This window comes from Marmota monax, unplaced genomic scaffold (assembly GCF_021218885.2).
Source record: "Marmota monax isolate L192 unplaced genomic scaffold, Marmota_monax_Labrador192_F-V1.1 WCK01_AAM20220418_F8-fsc00026, whole genome shotgun sequence".
Classification (NCBI taxonomy): domain Eukaryota; kingdom Metazoa; phylum Chordata; class Mammalia; order Rodentia; family Sciuridae; genus Marmota; species Marmota monax.
In genome coordinates this window covers 2,497,862-2,516,396 of record NW_026693108.1, presented here as the reverse complement: position 1 = coordinate 2,516,396, position 18,535 = coordinate 2,497,862, and the positions used below count along the sequence as shown (strand labels likewise).

Genomic DNA, 18,535 nt, shown 5'->3' with positions numbered 1-18,535 from the left:
CTCCGAAGGCACCTGCCCGTCCCCTCTCACACTCCACTCCACTGCAGAGTCCACACACCACTGAGCTTGTGTTTGGCCAGGGTGCGGCAGAGACCAACCCTGTGTTCGGAGGAGGCAGGGAGCTGGCAGGACTGGACAGGGAGGGGCACTTCCTAGGGAAGGGGACAGCCCAGCAGAGGCAGGAGTGCCCAAGGAAGGGCCCGAGTGCAGGGTTGAACCAAGGGCGGGAGCAGAGGTCTGGACAGTAAGGCAAGGCCAGAGCAGGACAGGCATTGAAGGTGGCTGAGGAGTGAGGGCCCCAAGGCCAAGGGAGCCACAGGCCAAGGGAGCCACAGGCCAAGGGAGCCACAGGCCAAGGGAGCCACAGGCCAGGGAGCCACAGGCCAAGGGAGCCACAGGCCAAGGGAGCCACAGGCCAGGGAGCCACAGGCCAAGGGAGCCACAGGCGGGTCTTGGCAGAGAAGGAGAAAGGGGCTCAGGAGTCTGCAGGCAGCTGGAGGTGGGCTGGGTGCAGGAGAGGACAGGGACAGCAGCCGGCTGGAGCTGTTGAAGATGCCTCGGTGAAGGTGCCCGGTGGAGCAGGGAGACAGGGAGGGCAGTAGCAGTCAGGCAGGGTCCTGTCCCTGGAACTCGGAATAGGCAGGCTCCTGACTGACCCCAGCAGCCATGTCCCTGATGAGCTAGCTGGCAGTGCCCCTCACGCCTGACGCAGCTCCCGATTGCAGGGGAGAGCCACAGGGGGCTCCTCCCACGGAAGTCCTGCCCTGGGGGGATTTCCACAGGCTCCTTCCACTGTGAAAACCTGTTTCCTACTTTCCTACCAAGAGGTTCTTTTAGAAAAATGTTTGTGATTTCTGCCTTGAATGCATCAAAGAAGTTTTCTCTATGTCCCTTTAATTTTGCTTTTTCTCTTCTTGACAGGACTTCCTGGAGATAGGGGGGAGCCTGGTGACACAGGCGTCCCTGGCCCTGTGGGCATGAAAGGTCTCTCTGGAGATAGAGGAGATGCTGGCTTCTCAGGCGAGCGAGGCCACCCAGGAACCCCTGGATTTAAAGGAATGGCTGGAATGCCTGGTATCCCTGGGCAAAAAGGTACATGTGCCGGGTGGCACCTTGCAGGAATATGAGGCCACCTGCACCCTGAGTTGAGGCAGCTGTCCCACGCACTTGCCTCACCCTGCAGGAGACTGGCCTCACACACCTGCAGGCCTGAGACCCTGGGACCTTGAAGAAACAGGCTGATATCACGTAGGTGGGGTGGGACCAGTGTGCCTCAGAATGTTTATTTACCTCTAAGAAAGGAGGCAGGATGATCATCAACAACGGACAGTGGCAGAGGCCCACAGAGGCCCACAGAGGCCCACAGAGGCCCACTGGAACTGGGCTCAGCCTGGAGGCCCTCTGGTGCTTTTATGCAACTGGCTTACTGGGGTCACTAGCTGTGCAGGCACCCAGGGCAAACACAAGCCGAGCCTCCGCTGGTGGAGGTTGCTTCCCGTGGTGCTTTGCGGACCTCCCTGCAGGGAGCAGGGCTGAGGCCATGTTCATGTCCAGAGCCCTTTCTCGTTCTGTGTGAGGCCCTGGCCCTGGGCTGCCCACAGGCTGTCCTCAGGCCTCCCCACTGACCTCCACAGAGCTGCCTTTCTGTTATCCACAATGTTCTGCTGCTGACGGGTGAACCGTGGCCCTCTGTTTGCACCTGGCCCAGCAGACAAGAGTTCTTAGAAAATCCCCAGAGACCCCACTGGGGGTTCAGGTCTGAGCGTCTTCCCAGGTGAATTGCACCTCTGCAGTTAGGGACAGAGAGTGACGTGAGCCGTTGCTTGTTCCTCCCTTCTACCCACCACTTCTCCCTTTTCCTCCGCAGGGGAGAGAGGTTCTCCTGGGATGCACGGCTTCCAAGGCATGGTGGGGCTCAAAGGAAGATCTGGGTTCCCAGGAACCAAAGGAGAGGCAGGATTTTTTGGAGTGCCTGGTCTGAAGGGCCTGGCTGGAGAGCCGGGTGTGAAAGGTATGCCCCTGAGCCCCGCCCCAGGAGGTGGGGGCTCCCTTCACGGCAGTGTCCCTGCTCGGAAGGAACCTAGACCCACCACATTCAGGGACCCTGGTGCTAGAAGCTGAAAATAATCAAACCAAATGAGCCAAACCTAGAAGGCTCATCCCACTTCAGCAAACTGAGGGAGTGTCGGGGACAAACCTGACCGAAGGACAATGTCGAAAACCAAAGTGACAGCGCCATCGAGAACAAAAACTGCCATGAACACTGCACCACGATCTTGCTGTAGCGAGCCCAGGGAGGGAGGGCCGGGCACGTTCCAGAAGGCCGGAGCGCAGAGCAAGAGCAGATGCTGGGCCCCAGAGCCACTGGACAGGCATCACAGGACCCCAGTGGGAGGCTCCCTATCCACGAGGCTCAGGATAAAAAGCCACATCCTCATGATTTCTGTTCTCTAAGAACTTAATTACCAAGAGCCAGTGCTGGCGAGCGTGTGCAGAGACCAGGCCTCGGGTGCTCCCGGTGGGAGTAAGAGGTGGCAACCAGTGGGGAGGACACAGTGGGCACTCAGTGGGGACAGTGAGGATGCAGTGGGGACAGTGGGGACATAGTGGGCACAGTGAGGACACAGTGGAGACAGGACACAGCGGGGACAGTGGAGACAGTGAGGACACAGAGGGGACAGTGAGGCCACAGTGGGCACAGTGAGGACAGTGAGGACACAGAAGGAACAGTGAGGACATAGCAGGGACAGTGGGGACCCAGCGGGTCACAGCGGGGGACAGTGAGGACACAGTGGGGACAGTAGGACACAGTGGGGACAATGAGGACAGTGAGGACACAGAGGGGACAGTGAGGATGCAGTGGGGACATAGTGGGCACAGTGAGGACACAGTGGAGACAGGACACAGTGGGGACAGTGGGAACATAGCGGGGACAGTGAGGACACAGTGGGGACAGTGAGGACACAGAGGGGACAGTGGGGACACAGTGGGGACAGTGAGGACACAGAAGGAACAGTGAGGACATAGCAGGGACAGTGAGGACACAGTGGGTCACAGCGGGGGACAGTGAGGACACAGTGGGGACAGTAGAACACAGTGGGGACAGTGAGGACAGTGAGGACACAGTGGGGACAGTGAGGATGCAGTGGGTCACAGCGGGGGAAAGTGAGGACACAGTGGGGACAATGAAGACAGTGAGGACACAGTGGGTCACAGCGGGGGAAGTGAGGACACAGTGGGGACAATGAGGACAGTGAGGACACAGTGGGGACAGTGAGGACACAGGGGGACACAGTGGGGACAGTGAGGACACATCAGGGACAGTGGAGACAGTGCATACACAGTGGGAACAGTAGGACACAGAGGGGACAGTAAGGACACAGTGGGGACAGTGGGGACACAGTGGACAGTGAGGACAGTGAGGATACATCGGGGACAGTGAGGACACATCAGGGACAGTGGGGACAGTGAATACACAGTGGGAACAGTAGGACACAGTGGGGACAGTGAGGACACAGTGGACAGTGCACTAAAAGGTCAAACATGGTCACCCAGAGGTCTCCAGGTGGAGTAACTGGAAACACAGGTCGAGGCACGGCTTTGCACAGTGTCCACAGCTGTGGTCATTGGCCACTGTGACAGCCAACACAGAAGCCACCCAAGTGCCGCCCACTGATGCATGGGCAGCGGTGAAGCAAGCCCCGTGTGTGCTGCCTCGGGATTCCATCCTCAGCAGGCCCCAGGAGAGGCCGACTTAGAGAGGAGGGGCCCATAGTGATGGCCTGTGGCTGGGGGACCCCGCAGAACTGGGGACTGGCTGCTGATGGCTACGGGCTTCATTTTCTGTGATGAAAATGTTCCAGAGTTAGATGGTGTCATGGCTGCACAGCCCCAGAATTCACTGAAGCACTTCATTATCTCTTTCAAGGAGGATTGTGTGCTATGGGATTATTCATCAGTAGGATCTAACTAGAAACGTGGTGGCCGCAGACTCCCCACCACTTCCTCCAAGCTCTCTGGTGCTCCTGAGCCTGTCTGTCCCTGCGATGCACCACAACGCCCTGAGGGCCGGATTGCGTTGTTTGAGCCCCTCAACCTCTAGCTACTTACACTTGATAAATGTTAAAAGAAGGGACCGATTCCTTCCATTTGGTCAGATTCACTTACCAGCTGCCCTCTCCTGGGAGGAGGAGAGCTGGGGAGCCCTCGCCCGGCCCTTCTTCCCCTGCCCTCAAGGGCTCCCCAGAGCTCCCTGGCCACATCCCGCACAGGAACCGCTGTCACTTTCCCAGCTCTGGTGGCCCTTGGTCCTGAGGCTCTGCAGGCGCAGACCAGCTCGGGGCCTACCGGAGGCCTGGGCAGCCTCCTTCCCTGTGTGGGCCTCCTGCTGAGGCCAAGCCTGGCTGTGCTGTCAGGCCACACTGGGGCTGCCCTGGCTGAGCACTCGCTCCTCCTGCTCGGCCCGCGGCTCCTGGGCACTGCTGGGGGGAGCAGAGCCTCCCTCCATGGTGGGCTCTGCTCAGTCACAGCCCTCGGGACCGAGGAGCTGGGTCCCCACGGTGGGGTCCCCACACCCTCTGCTCCAGTGAAAGAGCGGGGGGGGGCACTTTCCCTCCCCCCCCCACCCCTGGTCTCTCTGAGCTCCCTGGTCTGGGGACATGTGGCAAGGGTCCCTCAGGACGGGAGCTCTGGAGGCAGGCGGCACCTTTGTCACACATGGTTCAGGAGTTACAAGGAGCCGTGGTGTTCTGTTCCCTTCCAGGCAGCCGTGGAGACCCTGGTCCCCCAGGACCACCTCCCATCATCCTGCCAGGGATGAAGGACATCAAAGGGGAGAAGGGCGATGAAGGGCCCATGGGCCTGAAGGGGTACCTGGGCTTGAAAGGTGAGGCCCCGCTGAGCCCTGCTCCTGCCCGTCTCCTCTCCAGAGCTGCCCCTGAGCTCTGCAGACTTGACCTGGGCTTCAGTCTGCGGGCGTGGGGAGGGTGGGCGCTGCCTCCTCACCAGGGCGTCACACGCTGGGGTCCTCCTACAGGAATCCAAGGGATGCCGGGGATCCCCGGGCTGGCAGGAATCCCAGGGCTACCTGGAAGGCCCGGCCACATCAAGGGAGCCAAAGGAGACATCGGAGTCCCTGGCGTACCAGGTCTGCCAGGATTCCCTGGAGTGACCGGCCCCCCTGGAATCACAGGATTCCCAGGGTTCACAGGAAGCCGGGTGAGTGATGCCGCTGCTCAGCACCCCAAGACCTCTCCCGCCTCGCTGGGAAAGGGTATTCGAGCCACAGCTCAGAGTCCTGGGCCGTGGAGCGCAAGGGGAGGCTGTGCGTGTGCGATGCCCACGTGGCCGAGCGTCCACCACAGCTGCCACTGCCGCTTCCATGGGCTCCTGGTGGATGAAACACGGCATGGCCTGCCATTTTTCACAGGGGCCTTGAAAGAACAAAGTGTGGATTTCCAGAGATCACATGTGACATCGGAGGCCTGAGAGCCTATTACGGGGCATGGTGGGAGGGGCAGCCCAAGTCACATCCTGCTGGCTATTTGCTCCTCCACACAATGGGTGGCTTTGGAGCACTTGCTGTGGCCTCTTGTTGCCATGTTACAGTGGGCATCCTGAGCTGGGCGGGCTCTGGCCTCCACATCCTGCCTGCTCACCCCTAGGACGAGTGCGGAATAGACGTCACACTGGCAGGCCCAAGGTTGCCGCAGACTGTGCCTCGGCCAACTCCGTTTCCATCCTCTTTTGCTGAAGGTGTCACTCCCTCGAGGTCTGCAGCACACGACAGACTCAGTTCTGTCAATCATGGTGTGGTCAGAGCACTGGGCAGGTCACCCTGTTAGCAATAGCCCCGGCTGGCCCGTCTGCGTTCCTGCTTTGGGGTGCAGAGTCCTCGGGTCTTGCCCCTCCCTCCCAAATCTGTAGCCATGCCGCTGGGGCCGGCTGAAGAGGAAGATGCACTCGGCCACCGCAGGAACCCCTGAGGGTGTTCCCAGCAACTTTGCCCCAACAGCCCCAAACTGGGGAACAGCTCGAGTGTCCGTCAGCAGGAGAGACGGCCCGTGAACACGGCACTCCCAGAGAGCAGAGCGGTGCGCAGTGTAACACGGGCCTTCCTGACAAGGCCCAGCATGGCCAGGCGCAGCTCCAGGTTGAACACACACCAGAAACGAGAAAGCACAGATGACATTCACGGACCAACGGGACCCCGTGGCCCAGGTCAGGGAGGAGAGTGGCCACGCAGGTGCTGAGAACTTCCGCAAAGTGCCGGGGAGCCCATCTCCATCTGATGGCACCTGTGTCACGTGCATCTAGCTGTGCGTTCAGGGCTAGCGTGCTTTCTGTGAGTGACGCCTCAATAAGGAAAACCTTGGAGAGAAATGGGTCATTATCCCCACACGGACATAGCCTCGGACCTCACTCCTTCGGCCGCCCGTGGAGCCCTGTCGCTGCTTTGGAGACTCAAGCCAGGCCGCGCGAGGAAGGGCCGTGGTCTCTGTGCTGCAGGTTGAAGGCCCTGTGTGGGTGCTGACCTGGGGACCACTGGCACCAAGGCAGAACAGCCACTTCCCTCTGGGGAGAGGCCACTTTAGAGAGGAAAAGTGTGGCTTCCAGGAGGTCAGAGTGACCCAGGCCCCCTCTCCCTGCAGAGGGCAGTACACAGCCACATGCCTGTTTTATGACCTAGAGTACCTTCTGCCACCAGCAGCCCAGGCACACAGCCCTGTCCTGCTGCCTGCTAGCCCAGTGGCCTTACCAATTCTCTCAATCCTTCAGCCCTGGGCTCCTCCTCTGTCCAGTGGAAAGAGGAGTGCCGGCCTCATGGGGCAGGGGAGGCTAAACAGGCTGGAGATGGGAGTCCACATGCAGGCCCGTGGAGAGACTGGCAGAGAACACCGTCAGCCCCCCTGCAGGGCTGGTGCCACAGGGTCATGACCAACCTGCACAGCAGTGCCAATCATGTCAACAAACCTGCCGAGCTGTTTCTTTCTGTCACGTCACCACTTGATAAGAATGGGAAAGCAAAGCACCTACCCTACTGTGCTGAAAAAACTTCTAGATGTTTCTACAAAACAATGCGATCATGAGCCTTGAGTGTTGCTTTTAGCACACACAATAGTTAAGCCCCTCCACCCTCCTGAATCACAGCCTTCTAAGCCAGTTTCCTTCCTAACTTTATCCTAGGGTGACAAAGGTGCTCCTGGGAGAGCCGGCTTTTTCGGAGAGATTGGCCCTACTGGGGACTTTGGTGAGTGTTGCTCATGCAGTGACAATGGCATCCAGCCAGGTGCTGTGGCACAGGTCTGTAATCCTAGTGATTCAGGAGGCTGAGGCGGGAGGGTCACAGGTTCAACTCCAGCCTGGGCAACTCAGCGAGACCTTATCTCAAAAATAAAAGGGTTGGGATGTAGCTCAGGAGTGGGGCAGCCCTAGATTCAATCCCCAGAGCAAAAAGAAAGAAATGGGGTATCCACCGTTCAGCGCTCCTAGGCATGCTGGGTGGTCACCGAGCCCAGATGCTGTGGTAAGAAGAGGCAGATTATCTTGCTAGGGGCATAGCACAATAGAAGGTGAAGGGCTAACCTCCCCCGGGAGGAAGATCCACTCCTAACCACCTTCTCTGCATCTCACAGGTGATATTGGGGATACCATAGACTTACCAGGAAGCCCAGGCCTGAAGGGAGAGCGGGGCATTGCCGGAACTCCAGGTACACAAGTTATTTTCCATTTTCTCACATCCACCAACAGTCCTGAGCCTGGTCTCTGGCCTGTTTTTCTCAGAGCATCAACATTTGCTGAGAACTATAAGGAACTTTATAGAAAAATGGTTGAGGTCTTCTAGCCCATTGTGCAAGAAAGACTGATTTTTGGTTTAATGAAATCTGAAGACAAGCTCAGGAAATCTTTCCCAATCTTTCTCTGAAAGTGAAAATAACTAGCACCTAGTGCCTGGGACCACGGAAGATGAACAAGCCTGGGCTGCTGGGACACACAGGGCAGAAACAAGGGACATATGACCCGAGCTGCTGGTGTCCAGGGAGCAGTCTGGAGCGGGGAGGTGGGGGTTGCACACGTCTCCTGAGCAGGGCAGGAGGCAGCTACGTACCCTACGTGTTAGAGGGCCTCTGTGCCACGGCAGCTCTTGCCTCTTGTCTAAGTTACAATTCCTGCTGTGGTGCTACCCTGGGGGGTACAGCAGCTCCCTCTAGACGTTCTGTCCTGGGGGCCTGCACTGCTTAAGTTCCTCTGGTGGGAGGAGCGATTCTATTGTGAGTGCATGGGGTGAGAGGGGCAGGGGAATGACGGGCGAGTTTCCTCTGTAGAGTGGCTCAGAATGGAGAGAAGTGTCCAGCCCAGGACAGGACCAGAGCCCTGCTACGCAGGAATGGGCAACCTCATGACAACCCTTCTGGCCTCCGTCTTGGCCTATAACTTGGTGTCCTGACAGCTTTGTCCCTGGGTAACAGAGGTCCAGGGACATTGGGCTCTTGGCTGACTCTCCTGTCCTAGATGATTACTTCAGCAGTTTTGCTCATAAAAGCAGGAAAGCAAGACAACCTTTGTCACACACATGGAACCCCAGGTCAGATCGGGGCACAGCCTGGGCTCTCTGAGGACAGAGCAGCAAGTCTCACTAGACCCACTGAGTTCGAGTGGGGACAGCAGAAGTGGTTTGTGGGGGCAGGTTCATTAGCAAGATGGCCGTTGGAGCAGATTCTTAAAACACTAAAATCACAATAGAGAATAAGCAGAATTCTTACATGGTTCTTTTCCACAACCACAAAAGCATCACAATGTTCTAACAGCCTCATAGACTAAAGAAGGCACAGAACACAGGTGACTGTGGACTTCAGGTTGGTCTGACTTGCACATTACCTGGAAGCCGGCAAGCTGTACAACACTCACCATCACCCGCATGGGAGGGTGTGTCCCCGTCTCCCAGTGACCACCTCAGAAGCACCCCAGCTGCTGCTTGACAGACAGACTCCAGGCCCCCAGACCCGCTCTTCCCCCTGGTGCACCTCCACCCGCCTGTGGAGCACGTTCCCCAGGAGATTTCAGAACCACCTAAGAGCTCTCTGTTGGATACCTGCTGCTGCTCAGCAGAGTACCCCAAATGCAGTAGCTTCAGACACCAGTAATTTTCTCTGCCAGTTCTTCAGGTCAGGAAGGGGGGAACAGGGTGGTTCTGACTTGTAGTCACTCCTGAGCTGCTGATTATGACGTTGGCCAGGGACACAACCATCAGAAGATCCCTCTCCAAACTGGTGCCCTCATGAGCCCTTGGCAGGAGGCCTGTGTTCCCTGCCAGAGGCTGTGAGCTGCCTGAGTGCCCACAGCACGCAGCCGACTTCCTCCAGGTCTAAGGATCCCTGCGAGGACCAAGTGAAGGCAACGAGGAGCTCATGTGCGAGGCTTGAGGTCCTCGCTTCCCTGGTAGCCCAGTGGGCACAGTTTGACCCGATTCAGTGTTGGGTAGCAGAAGGGTCCGGTGGGTGCAACCTTGGAGGACGGCGGCCTCGTTCTCAGAGGGAAGAATCAGGAAAAAGTCGAGGCAGGAACAGGCTCATATATCTACCTGCACGTCCAAACAGGAGAATCGGTGTGAGGCGAGAGCATGGTTTAGCCAAGCCAGCAAGCTCTGAGCCCTGTATTCACTCAACAGTCGAGGCGTGTTGCAAGCAGCAAATCTGTGTTTCCAGGTCTGAAGGGGTTCTTTGGAGAGAAGGGAGCAGAGGGTGAAGTTGGCTTCCCTGGGATAGCAGGCATGACTGGAACCCAAGGCCCTCCTGGACCCAAAGGACAAACAGGTAAAATCCCCTTCAGTCACAGTCCCCAGGCAGGTGACCTCTAAGACCCAGGACAAAGCAGCCACCTTGCCATTTCCTTCTCCACCACAATCTCACTCGTCGCCAGGAAACTTGTTCTTGTGCATTCACCCAGCTCTGCCTGGGGACCCACAGCTTGGAGAGAATCGACCACCGGGGCTGTGGGGAGCCCCTCCATGACAGGCAGCCACACAGGACGAATGACAAGGGTTTCTGAGCCAGCCTCTGTCCCTTGTGTACAAACGGCCCGATCTATTTGAAAGGATCCTTTTCATGCATTTGAATGTGCAGCCACACACCTGAGGGTCCCGTTAGTGAGGGAATGCAAGGGAGAGCTGGCATCAGAGCTGCGGAGGCTGCTGCCTTCGCTTGGCGCTTCCCCAGCCTCCGTGCGCTCTGCGGGCACTGCCTCCAGGATTCCCCACAGACTTCTGTCCGCATGATAGGAGGAGAATTAAAAATGCACCCCATTTTCTCTTTGGCCAGGCTGACCTCATCCTGCTGAACTTAGGGTCCAGGTCTGATGCTACATCATTCCCAATGGGAGGACAGTCCCTAGACTCTCTCATGTAGCTTGAGCTGCAGCCCCCACAGGTCCTCAGCCTTTCCCTGGGAGCCCTCACCCCTCCAGGCAGGACCACACAGGTTTCCGGGGTTCCTGTGTGCTCAAACTCAATGATTGTTCCCCACCCCCCAGGCTTCCCAGGGCTAACAGGGCTGCGGGGGCCACAGGGAGATCCAGGGCGGATCGGAGTCCCCGGCGATAAAGGCGATTCTGGCTGGCCTGGCGTGCCGGGCTTACCAGGTGAGTCGATTCCTTCCTTGACAGAAGTGCGCATGCCCACAGCACTCAGCCAAGTAGCCAGGCTGCGAGAAGTGCCATCAGCCAGGCCAGCCTCTGCAGGAGGCTGTGAGCACAGCAGACGGTGGGTAAAGAGACATGCTGCAAAGAGGGGCTTCACTTCCCAGAGACACAGACGGAAGCCTCCAGAGAGGCCCAGGCCCGTGACAGCTGCACAGAGGCACCAGAGGCTTGGGCGCAAGAGGCCCCCAAGTTCTGCCACAGGCTTCCCCATTTCCCACGGGGGCCAGCTGGCGCTTGGGGTTACAAGGCCTTGGCTTAGCTTCCTGGCTCTGTGCTAACTGGGAATTACAAATGACCCAGCCAGTCCCAAGGTGCACCATGGGCCACAGGTCCCTGCACAGCATGCAGCTGTGGCTGCCTGTGAGCTGCGTCCTCCTCCAGAAGTGTTTGTCCTCAGCAAGGCAGACAGGTTCTGCACACGTGTCTTACTGACCTAATGCGCCAGAGATGAGACATCAGGAAGGGAAAGGACACCACGCTTCCCCTCTCAGCTCTGAGGACTCCCGAAACAGTCTGTAGAGACAGTACAGTGGGCTTCCTGGGCAGCAGGAGTGGTGCGTGTACATGTCGGGTGAAAGCCACCTGCAGCTGACTGCCCCCTGCTCGTCAGGGATGGGCAGCCCTGTGTGGGGACAGACAGCAATATAGCAGATGAACGTGCTGGAGTTGTCAAGGGGCTCCTGCCACCAGAGACCACTTGGCAGCCTCCTTTGCATGAATAACGCTGTGTCAACTTCTCACAGGCTTCCCGGGAATTCGAGGGATCAGCGGATTACACGGCCTGCCGGGCACCAAAGGCTTCCCAGGGTCCCCAGGTATGTGGCACTGTACCCAGCACAGCCCACAGCATTGGAGGGACTTTGTAACACACATGCCCATTTAGTGACTTCAATTTAGAAAACTTATCCCAGTTCAGTGAGGAAAATATTTTGAAAAATAAGAAAAAAAAATCACCTCTAATTCCACAGCTGCTATGAGGAGTAAAGACTGCTGTCTACAGAGGTTTTGTGGAACCAGTTGGTCCACAGGTGAATTTGCAAATGTACATGAGATGCACACCCTAGGCTCCACGTAGCCCATTTCAATTCCAACGGGCAGATGAAGGGAAACTTGTCAAGTGGTACTGCTGTTTCCTGCCCCTCATTGCTTTAAGCACCAATATGTGGACAGGGAAGATTTTTGAGCACTATTTAATTTTCAAAACCAGCAAAGGTATAGCATGGAGAACAGCCTCCAGCCAGGAGGCCTGGTGTGAGATCCCAGCTCCTCTGCTGACTGTGTCAATGAATTCAGGCCCTGAGGGCCTCAGTCTTCGTATCTATAGGGTGAGGGGCTCCAGTGTCCTCTTGGAGATCCCTTCCAGATCTCAGATTCTGTAACACCAGAGCAAAGTGAGGTCACTGAGGCTGCCTGACTTGAGTGGCACTGATTGTCCTACTTAGGAAAATCACCTGTGCACTGCTGAACAACGTGGCCATTGGCTGCTGTCTTAATTCTACCGCAGGTGCTGACATCCACGGAGAACCAGGATTCCCAGGACCTACTGGGGACAGGGGTGACCCAGGAGAGGCCAACACCCTTCCAGGCCCCACAGGAGTCCCAGGACGGAAAGGGGAGCAGGGAGCCCCAGGTGAGGCCACACATTCCAAGCACACATTACCATCTCCATGAGCAGAGCCCACTAGGCGGGACGGGGCAGCAGCTAGCAGAGATGGGACACTGCAGAGAACAGGACTTGCTGGTCCTCGGGGGAGTTCCTGCTGCAGTGCCTCTTGGCCAGTCACTGTCCCTTGGCTGATCGTGTTCTTCAGTGTGGGTACATGTCGACCCCTCTCTATGGTGAAGGATAAGCTCCTGGGCTAGCCACCTCTCCATCCTCCGTGCGCCCGACACTGAAGGACAGACAGAAGGAGGCTTAGCAACATTGCTGTGACCCCTTCACCTTCTCCCCCGTGCTAATGAGCCGCCCAGGAGTGTCAGTGTTAGGGCCTGGGGACCTCCTGAACATAGTCCTGCAGGCCCTGGAGCGTGGCAGTCAGGACAGGGCCCCAGACGGGCTCCTCAGAACCTGGGGGCTAGAGGGACAGATGATCAGCCCTCCTGACCACGGGTCACATAGCCCCTTCCTCCTCGAGACGTCCCTGACATGAGGACACTGGGTCACTACCTCACCCTGCGTAGCTCTGGTCCTCCGGAGACGGGAGCAGGGAGAACAGTAGGGCTAGAATGTTGGCTGCTGGCACTAAAAGAAACTTCTGTTTTCCTCCTAAGGGGAACGAGGTCCAGCCGGGAGTCCAGGTCTCCAGGGGTTCCCTGGTATCACCCCCCCTTCCAACATCTCTGGGTCACCAGGTGACAAAGGAGCACCAGGCATATTTGGCCTAGAAGGTAAGTAGGCCTCACGTGGTGGGAGGAAGTGCCTGGGGTGGGTGCTGGTGCCAGCTCACTCCTGGGCCGAATAGACCTTCTCTGCACACTGACCAGACATGGCCAAAGGAGCATCCCTCCCATCCTGCACAACACGGTCCCCAGGGAACCAAGTGATACAGTGTGCATCCATTACTTGCTGTAGGGTCAGATTTGCACCCTGCAGTGGACTCAGAACGGTGAGCTGGGCACAGTGTACACACCTATGAGCCCGGTGATGGGAGGCTAAGGCAGGAGGATAGCAAGTTCAAGGACAGGCTTGGCCACCTAGATGTTCTCTCGAGAAGGGCTGGGATGTAACTCGGAGGTACAACGTCCCTGGGTTCAGTCCCTAAATGAGAACTCCATGCTGTATGTATTTTACAATTATAAACAAAAAAGCCCCGAGGCAGCGGCAGAACCTCCTTGGGGTCCGGCTTAATTCTCGTCTCTTGTAACTAACACCCACAGGCTACCGAGGCCCACCAGGGCCACCTGGGCCTGCAGCCTTTCCCGGGAGCAAAGGAGATGATGGGAATCCAGGAGCTTCAGGAGTCCCTGGGAACAAAGGCTGGGTCGGGGACCCAGGGCCACAGGGCCGGCCTGGTGTGTTCGGTCTCCCAGGAGAAAAAGGTAATGGTGCCCAGGCAGAGGAGCCAGTACCATGGCAGAGACCGGAGCCTCTTCCCCAGGGACATGTGTCTGACGTCCATTTGTGTTGCAGGCCCCAGGGGCGAACCAGGATTCATGGGCAACACTGGAGCCACTGGCGCTGTGGGCGACCGAGGCCCCAAGGGGCCCAAAGGAGACCAGGGATTCCCTGGTAAGTGGCACCTGCAGAGCACGGCAGCTCAGGCCAAGCAGGCCACATGGACGCCCAGGGACCTGGCCTCCCGTCCAGGCTGGGGACCTCCTGAGGCAGATACCGGAACCCTCTGGCATGCAGCCCACTCCCTGGAGAGCAGCAGGATTGGAACGCTCCTGGGACCCAGTGGGAGACGCCTTTAGTATTTAGGTGGGGGGCTCAGGGTGGCCTCTCAGATGAGAGATCTCCAGCTCCTCTCTGGAATGCAAGATTGTTCTCGGGGCTTCCAGGACAGGTTCCGGATGGGGAAGTAGCTGTTCTTGAGTGTTTACTGGCCTTTCTTTCCTCTACAGGTGCCCCTGGTTCTATGGGATCCCCAGGGATTGCAGGAGTCCCCCTGACAATTTCTGTCCAGCCTGGGACAATGGGCCCCCAGGGGAGGAGAGGTCCCCCTGGGGCACAGGGGGAGATGGGGCCCCAAGGCCCTCCTGGAGAGCCAGGTAAGGCACTGGGTCCTGCGGGTGACAGGGAAAAGGTCTGTCCTGTTTGCTTTGCCCTCTTGGGGTGAGCACCAGCCATGCTTAGCGTGGCCAGTTTCCGGTCACACTCACTCAATATCTTACAGGTTTTCGAGGAGCTCCAGGGAAGGCTGGACCCCAGGGAAGAGGTGGTGTGTCTGCTATCCCAGGGTTCCGAGGAGACCAAGGGCCTATGGGGCACCAGGGACCAGTTGGCCAAGAAGGTACGTGATGAGCAGCTAGAGAGAAGGGGCAGTCAGCTACCATTAGGCCCTACCAGGGGTAACACAGTGAGGTTGGCAGGCAAGGACAGGAGGTGCCCCGCAGAGCAGAAAGCCACTGCACCCTTCTGTGCTAGCCCTGATGTTCCTGCAGCTGTGTCCTGTGTCTGCTCCCGGCACCTGTGCCTGTTGGGACAGCCACTTCCTTCCTGTGGGATACCAGGTGACCATAGGCTCAAGAGTCAGAGTCACCAGGATCTTGAAGGCCTGAGATAAGGAGCCAGAGATGCCTGCTGAGGTGGCAGGAGCCTTGTAAAGCCCCGAGTTCTTTAAATGCTGGGTTCGTGTGAAGGATGGAAGAGACTAGAAAAAACAACAGGATTTGCCTAATTAATCCAAGGCCAGTTTGAGCCAATGGCATGAACAGCTGTGCAGCAAGTTAAACCATCTGCACCATCAACGTCCAGATCCAAGGGACCAGCAATCCACTCTCCACCTCCCTGGGCCTGGCCCATAGACTGGGCATGCAGGGATGCAGATCCCAAAGCAAACGTGGACCAGTGGAGTGCAACCCAGAGAGGAGACCAGGATCAGAGAGTGCAGGGAGAATGTCCCTGGAGGGGACTCCAACTATTCAAAGTGTGGCCACACCGGGGACAGACTGGGTGCACTGATGTGCTCTGAGGCCGACTCAGGACCCTGGGTGGAAGGTTTCGGCTCTGCACAGGAAGAACATTCTAACCCTGGGAGTGGCCCAGCTCTCCCAGAAGCTGCACACAGAGGCTGCAGCTGGGACAGGGCACACCTGTTTGCTTGGGGAAGGGGGGTGAACTGAGATGCTTCTCCAGACACTTCCAACTCCAAGGGTCCCCAGTTCTTCTCGCTCCGAGTTCAGGACTCCCTGAAGGGAACACTCCTGTGGAAGCTGAGTTTTTAAGTCCTTTCTGTTGGTGTTCAGCACCATCATCATCATCATCATTTCATGCTTAATAATCACGAAACCTAGGTCAAATATTTCCCAAGAGGCTCATGGGCTAAACACACAGAGACCCACGCTCTGGGGAGAAGGAAGAGCAGCGGTTCCAGATATTCTATGAAGTGTCCCCTGCCCTGGGCCCCTGAGGGTCCCCAGGGCAGTGGACAGTGGCTGCTTTCTCTTGGGCCCTAGGGGAGCCAGGCCGTCCAGGGATCCCAGGCCTGCCTGGCATGCCAGGCCGCAGCGTCAGCATCGGCTACCTCCTGGTGAAGCACAGTCAGACGGACCAGGAGCCCATGTGCCCCGTGGGCATGAACAAGCTCTGGAGCGGATACAGCCTGCTGTACTTTGAAGGCCAAGAGAAAGCCCACAACCAGGACCTGGGTAGGTACTACCAACAAGGCCCACTCTGCTCCTGGCAGTGGTCAAGGCTGGATGGCATGGTGAGACTCAGGGCTCCGAAGGGACTAAGATACCTTTGGACAGAGTCTTACTAAGCCCTTAACACTTAGCGCTCCAGCATAGGCTGCCTTTTAACTCTTTATCAAGGCTTCTGCAGGTTCATGTCTGGCTCTAGCCACATGCTGATCCCTCTCCACTGGAGGCCACCAGTTGCTTCTCCTCCTTATTTTCGCCCTTACTCTAGAGTTCGGCTGGGCGGTTAGGGCTGGACTGCACATGGTCCTAAGCCAGACCCCAGGAAAACAGATGCATGAGCGGGGTGGAGGTTTATTCAAGTGAGTCCCTAAAAGGCACGAATACGGAAATGCCACAATGTAAGGTGGGGTGGGGCTTCAGTCTGTGGTCCCCTTGGAGGGGAGGGGCATGCCGGAGGCTGGCATGGTCCATTTTGCCGTAGGGTCACACCAGGGCACCCTGCTGGTGATGAGCTGCGCCCTGATGACTGGACGCTCCTGCCTGTATGCTCTGCCTCCATAATAAGCCTTGAGAAAACAGTGGAGCAAGAGCAAACAAGGACAGGACCTAAGTAGCCCTGGGAGCAGGGCCAGGAGGCGCGCCTTTGCACTTTGCTGGGTGCCAAAGGGGCCCCACATCTGGCCGTGAGCTTTTAAGCCACCAGTGTGAAAAGCAAAACCTGCTTAGCTTGAAATTCCCTCTGGCCTTGGACAAAGTCCGCCTGTGGCCGGAGGTAGGAGAGCTGCCTGGCTGGGGCACCAGCCAGAGCTCCTTTAGGGAAGGCTCCTGGGCACCATGAGAGGCACTCAGCCCAGGTGCCACCAGGAGTTTCCTGGTGCTGGCACTGTTGACACTGCCAAATGTGGCCTCCCCACCCGTGCCACTCTTAATGACCCAGCTCCTTAATGGCCCAGAGGCATGTGGGAGGACGTCAGAGGAGCAGGCTCTCTGGAAATGCCAGTGTGGGCTGGGAAACAGTGAAGAAGGAAAAGGGAACGGAGGGAACTGGCCTGACCCCTGCAGACGGCAGGCCACAGGTGGGGCATGTCCGCATGAGGCTCCGGGGGGCCTGGGCGTGGTCTCACACTCCCCTCCTGCAGGGCTGGCGGGCTCCTGCCTGGCGCGCTTCAGCACCATGCCCTTCCTGTACTGCAACCCGGGCGACATCTGCTACTATGCCAGCCGCAACGACAAGTCCTACTGGCTCTCCACCACGGCCCCGCTGCCCATGATGCCGGTGGCCGAGGACGACATCAAGCCCTACATCAGCCGCTGCTCGGTGTGTGAGGCCCCAGCAGTGGCCATCGCAGTCCACAGTCAGGACGTCTCTATCCCCCACTGCCCCGCCGGCTGGCGCAGCTTGTGGATCGGATATTCCTTCCTCATGGTAGGTGCTACTTGTGTGTCAACGTGGGGCTGTCCCCACCAGAGGGGCACTGTTGCACTGTTAATTCTCCACCAAAATGATTTGGGTAAATTTGGCCTGTTACCTGTGAACACCAAAAACAAACAAAAAGCTTTGTGGCTTACCAGAGTAGAACCTGACCTGCTGTCTCTGGCTCTCTGCACAGCACACTGCAGCTGGGGACGAAGGCGGTGGCCAGTCACTGGTGTCGCCGGGCAGCTGCCTGGAGGACTTCCGCGCCACGCCGTTCATCGAGTGCAACGGGGCCCGTGGGACCTGCCACTACTACGCCAACAAGTACAGCTTCTGGCTGACCACCATCCCCGAGCAGAGCTTCCAGGGCACGCCCTCGGCGGACACGCTCAAGGCCGGCCTCATCCGCACGCACATCAGCCGCTGCCAGGTGTGCATGAAGAACCTGTGAGCCCCCGCCGCGGCGGAGGGGCCACTCTGGTGCTCACTCTTAACCGTTACCTCAGACGCTGACCCCAAAGCTGGATTTATTATTTTCCTCTAAAAACAATTTAAAAAAAAAAAAAGCTACCAAAGGAATTCGGCACCGGCACCCTCCTAACAGCCTACGCTGTCAGCCTGACCTGCCCAGGCCGCTGGCCACCATCCCGCAGGACAGCCATGCCCGCCGCTTCACTGGCCTCTCTGCCCTCACTCCTCCCGCAAGACAGCTCCCCAGGTCCCCTCCGCCGACGGTGCAGCCAGGACAGCCAGGCCGACGCCACCTGTTCCTACCTGGGCTCCCGCCAAGGGCTTGGTGCTGTTTCCTACGCCCGCAGGATGGCAGCCCTGTGTTCTCCAGACCCGTGGAAGGGACCTGCGTCCCCTCAAGAAGGCCACCTTGTGCTTTTCCCTGTAAGACCTCACAGCCACACACACACTTCCACCACGTCCCTCTGGGCCTCTGAGCACAGCCACACCGTGTGGAAGCAAAGACCTGGCTGGTGTCACGGGTGGGGTACAGTGTGTCCCTGGCCACGGGTCCTGGGGACCTCGCCCTCCCTTCTTCCTGGTGAGCTGTCCTCTACTGCCTGTCCATGTAACCACCACCAAATAAACATTGGTCTTGAACTTTCTAAA

The 18,535-nt window shown here is 58.0% G+C and overlaps 1 protein-coding gene and 1 long non-coding RNA gene across 3 annotated transcripts in view; one reads left to right on the top strand and one right to left on the bottom strand.

The window, feature by feature from the left end:
* Col4a2 (collagen type IV alpha 2 chain) overlaps positions 1-18,535 on the top strand; it is a 152,103-nt gene extending 133,568 nt beyond the window's left edge. For both annotated transcript variants that reach the window (XM_046454778.2, XM_046454777.2), the window contains exons 31-48: positions 922-1,092; positions 1,868-2,011; positions 4,763-4,885; positions 5,036-5,217; positions 7,186-7,249; positions 7,635-7,709; positions 9,705-9,812; positions 10,528-10,635; positions 11,439-11,510; positions 12,200-12,325; positions 12,967-13,083; positions 13,573-13,734; positions 13,826-13,924; positions 14,260-14,406; positions 14,532-14,648; positions 15,814-16,005; positions 17,139-17,425; positions 17,610-18,535. In XM_046454778.2, the coding sequence (XP_046310734.1) occupies positions 922-1,092; positions 1,868-2,011; positions 4,763-4,885; positions 5,036-5,217; positions 7,186-7,249; positions 7,635-7,709; positions 9,705-9,812; positions 10,528-10,635; positions 11,439-11,510; positions 12,200-12,325; positions 12,967-13,083; positions 13,573-13,734; positions 13,826-13,924; positions 14,260-14,406; positions 14,532-14,648; positions 15,814-16,005; positions 17,139-17,425; positions 17,610-17,867 (2,552 nt within the window). In that variant the 3' untranslated portion in view covers positions 17,868-18,535. The remainder of the gene's footprint in view (positions 1-921; positions 1,093-1,867; positions 2,012-4,762; positions 4,886-5,035; positions 5,218-7,185; positions 7,250-7,634; positions 7,710-9,704; positions 9,813-10,527; positions 10,636-11,438; positions 11,511-12,199; positions 12,326-12,966; positions 13,084-13,572; positions 13,735-13,825; positions 13,925-14,259; positions 14,407-14,531; positions 14,649-15,813; positions 16,006-17,138; positions 17,426-17,609) is intronic.
* Positions 8,740-17,677, bottom strand: LOC124099630 (uncharacterized). The gene is made up of 3 exons (XR_009227828.1): positions 17,569-17,677; positions 12,147-12,587; positions 8,740-12,068 (listed from the first exon to the last, which is right to left on the bottom strand). It is a non-coding gene; the product is annotated as an uncharacterized LOC124099630 (long non-coding RNA).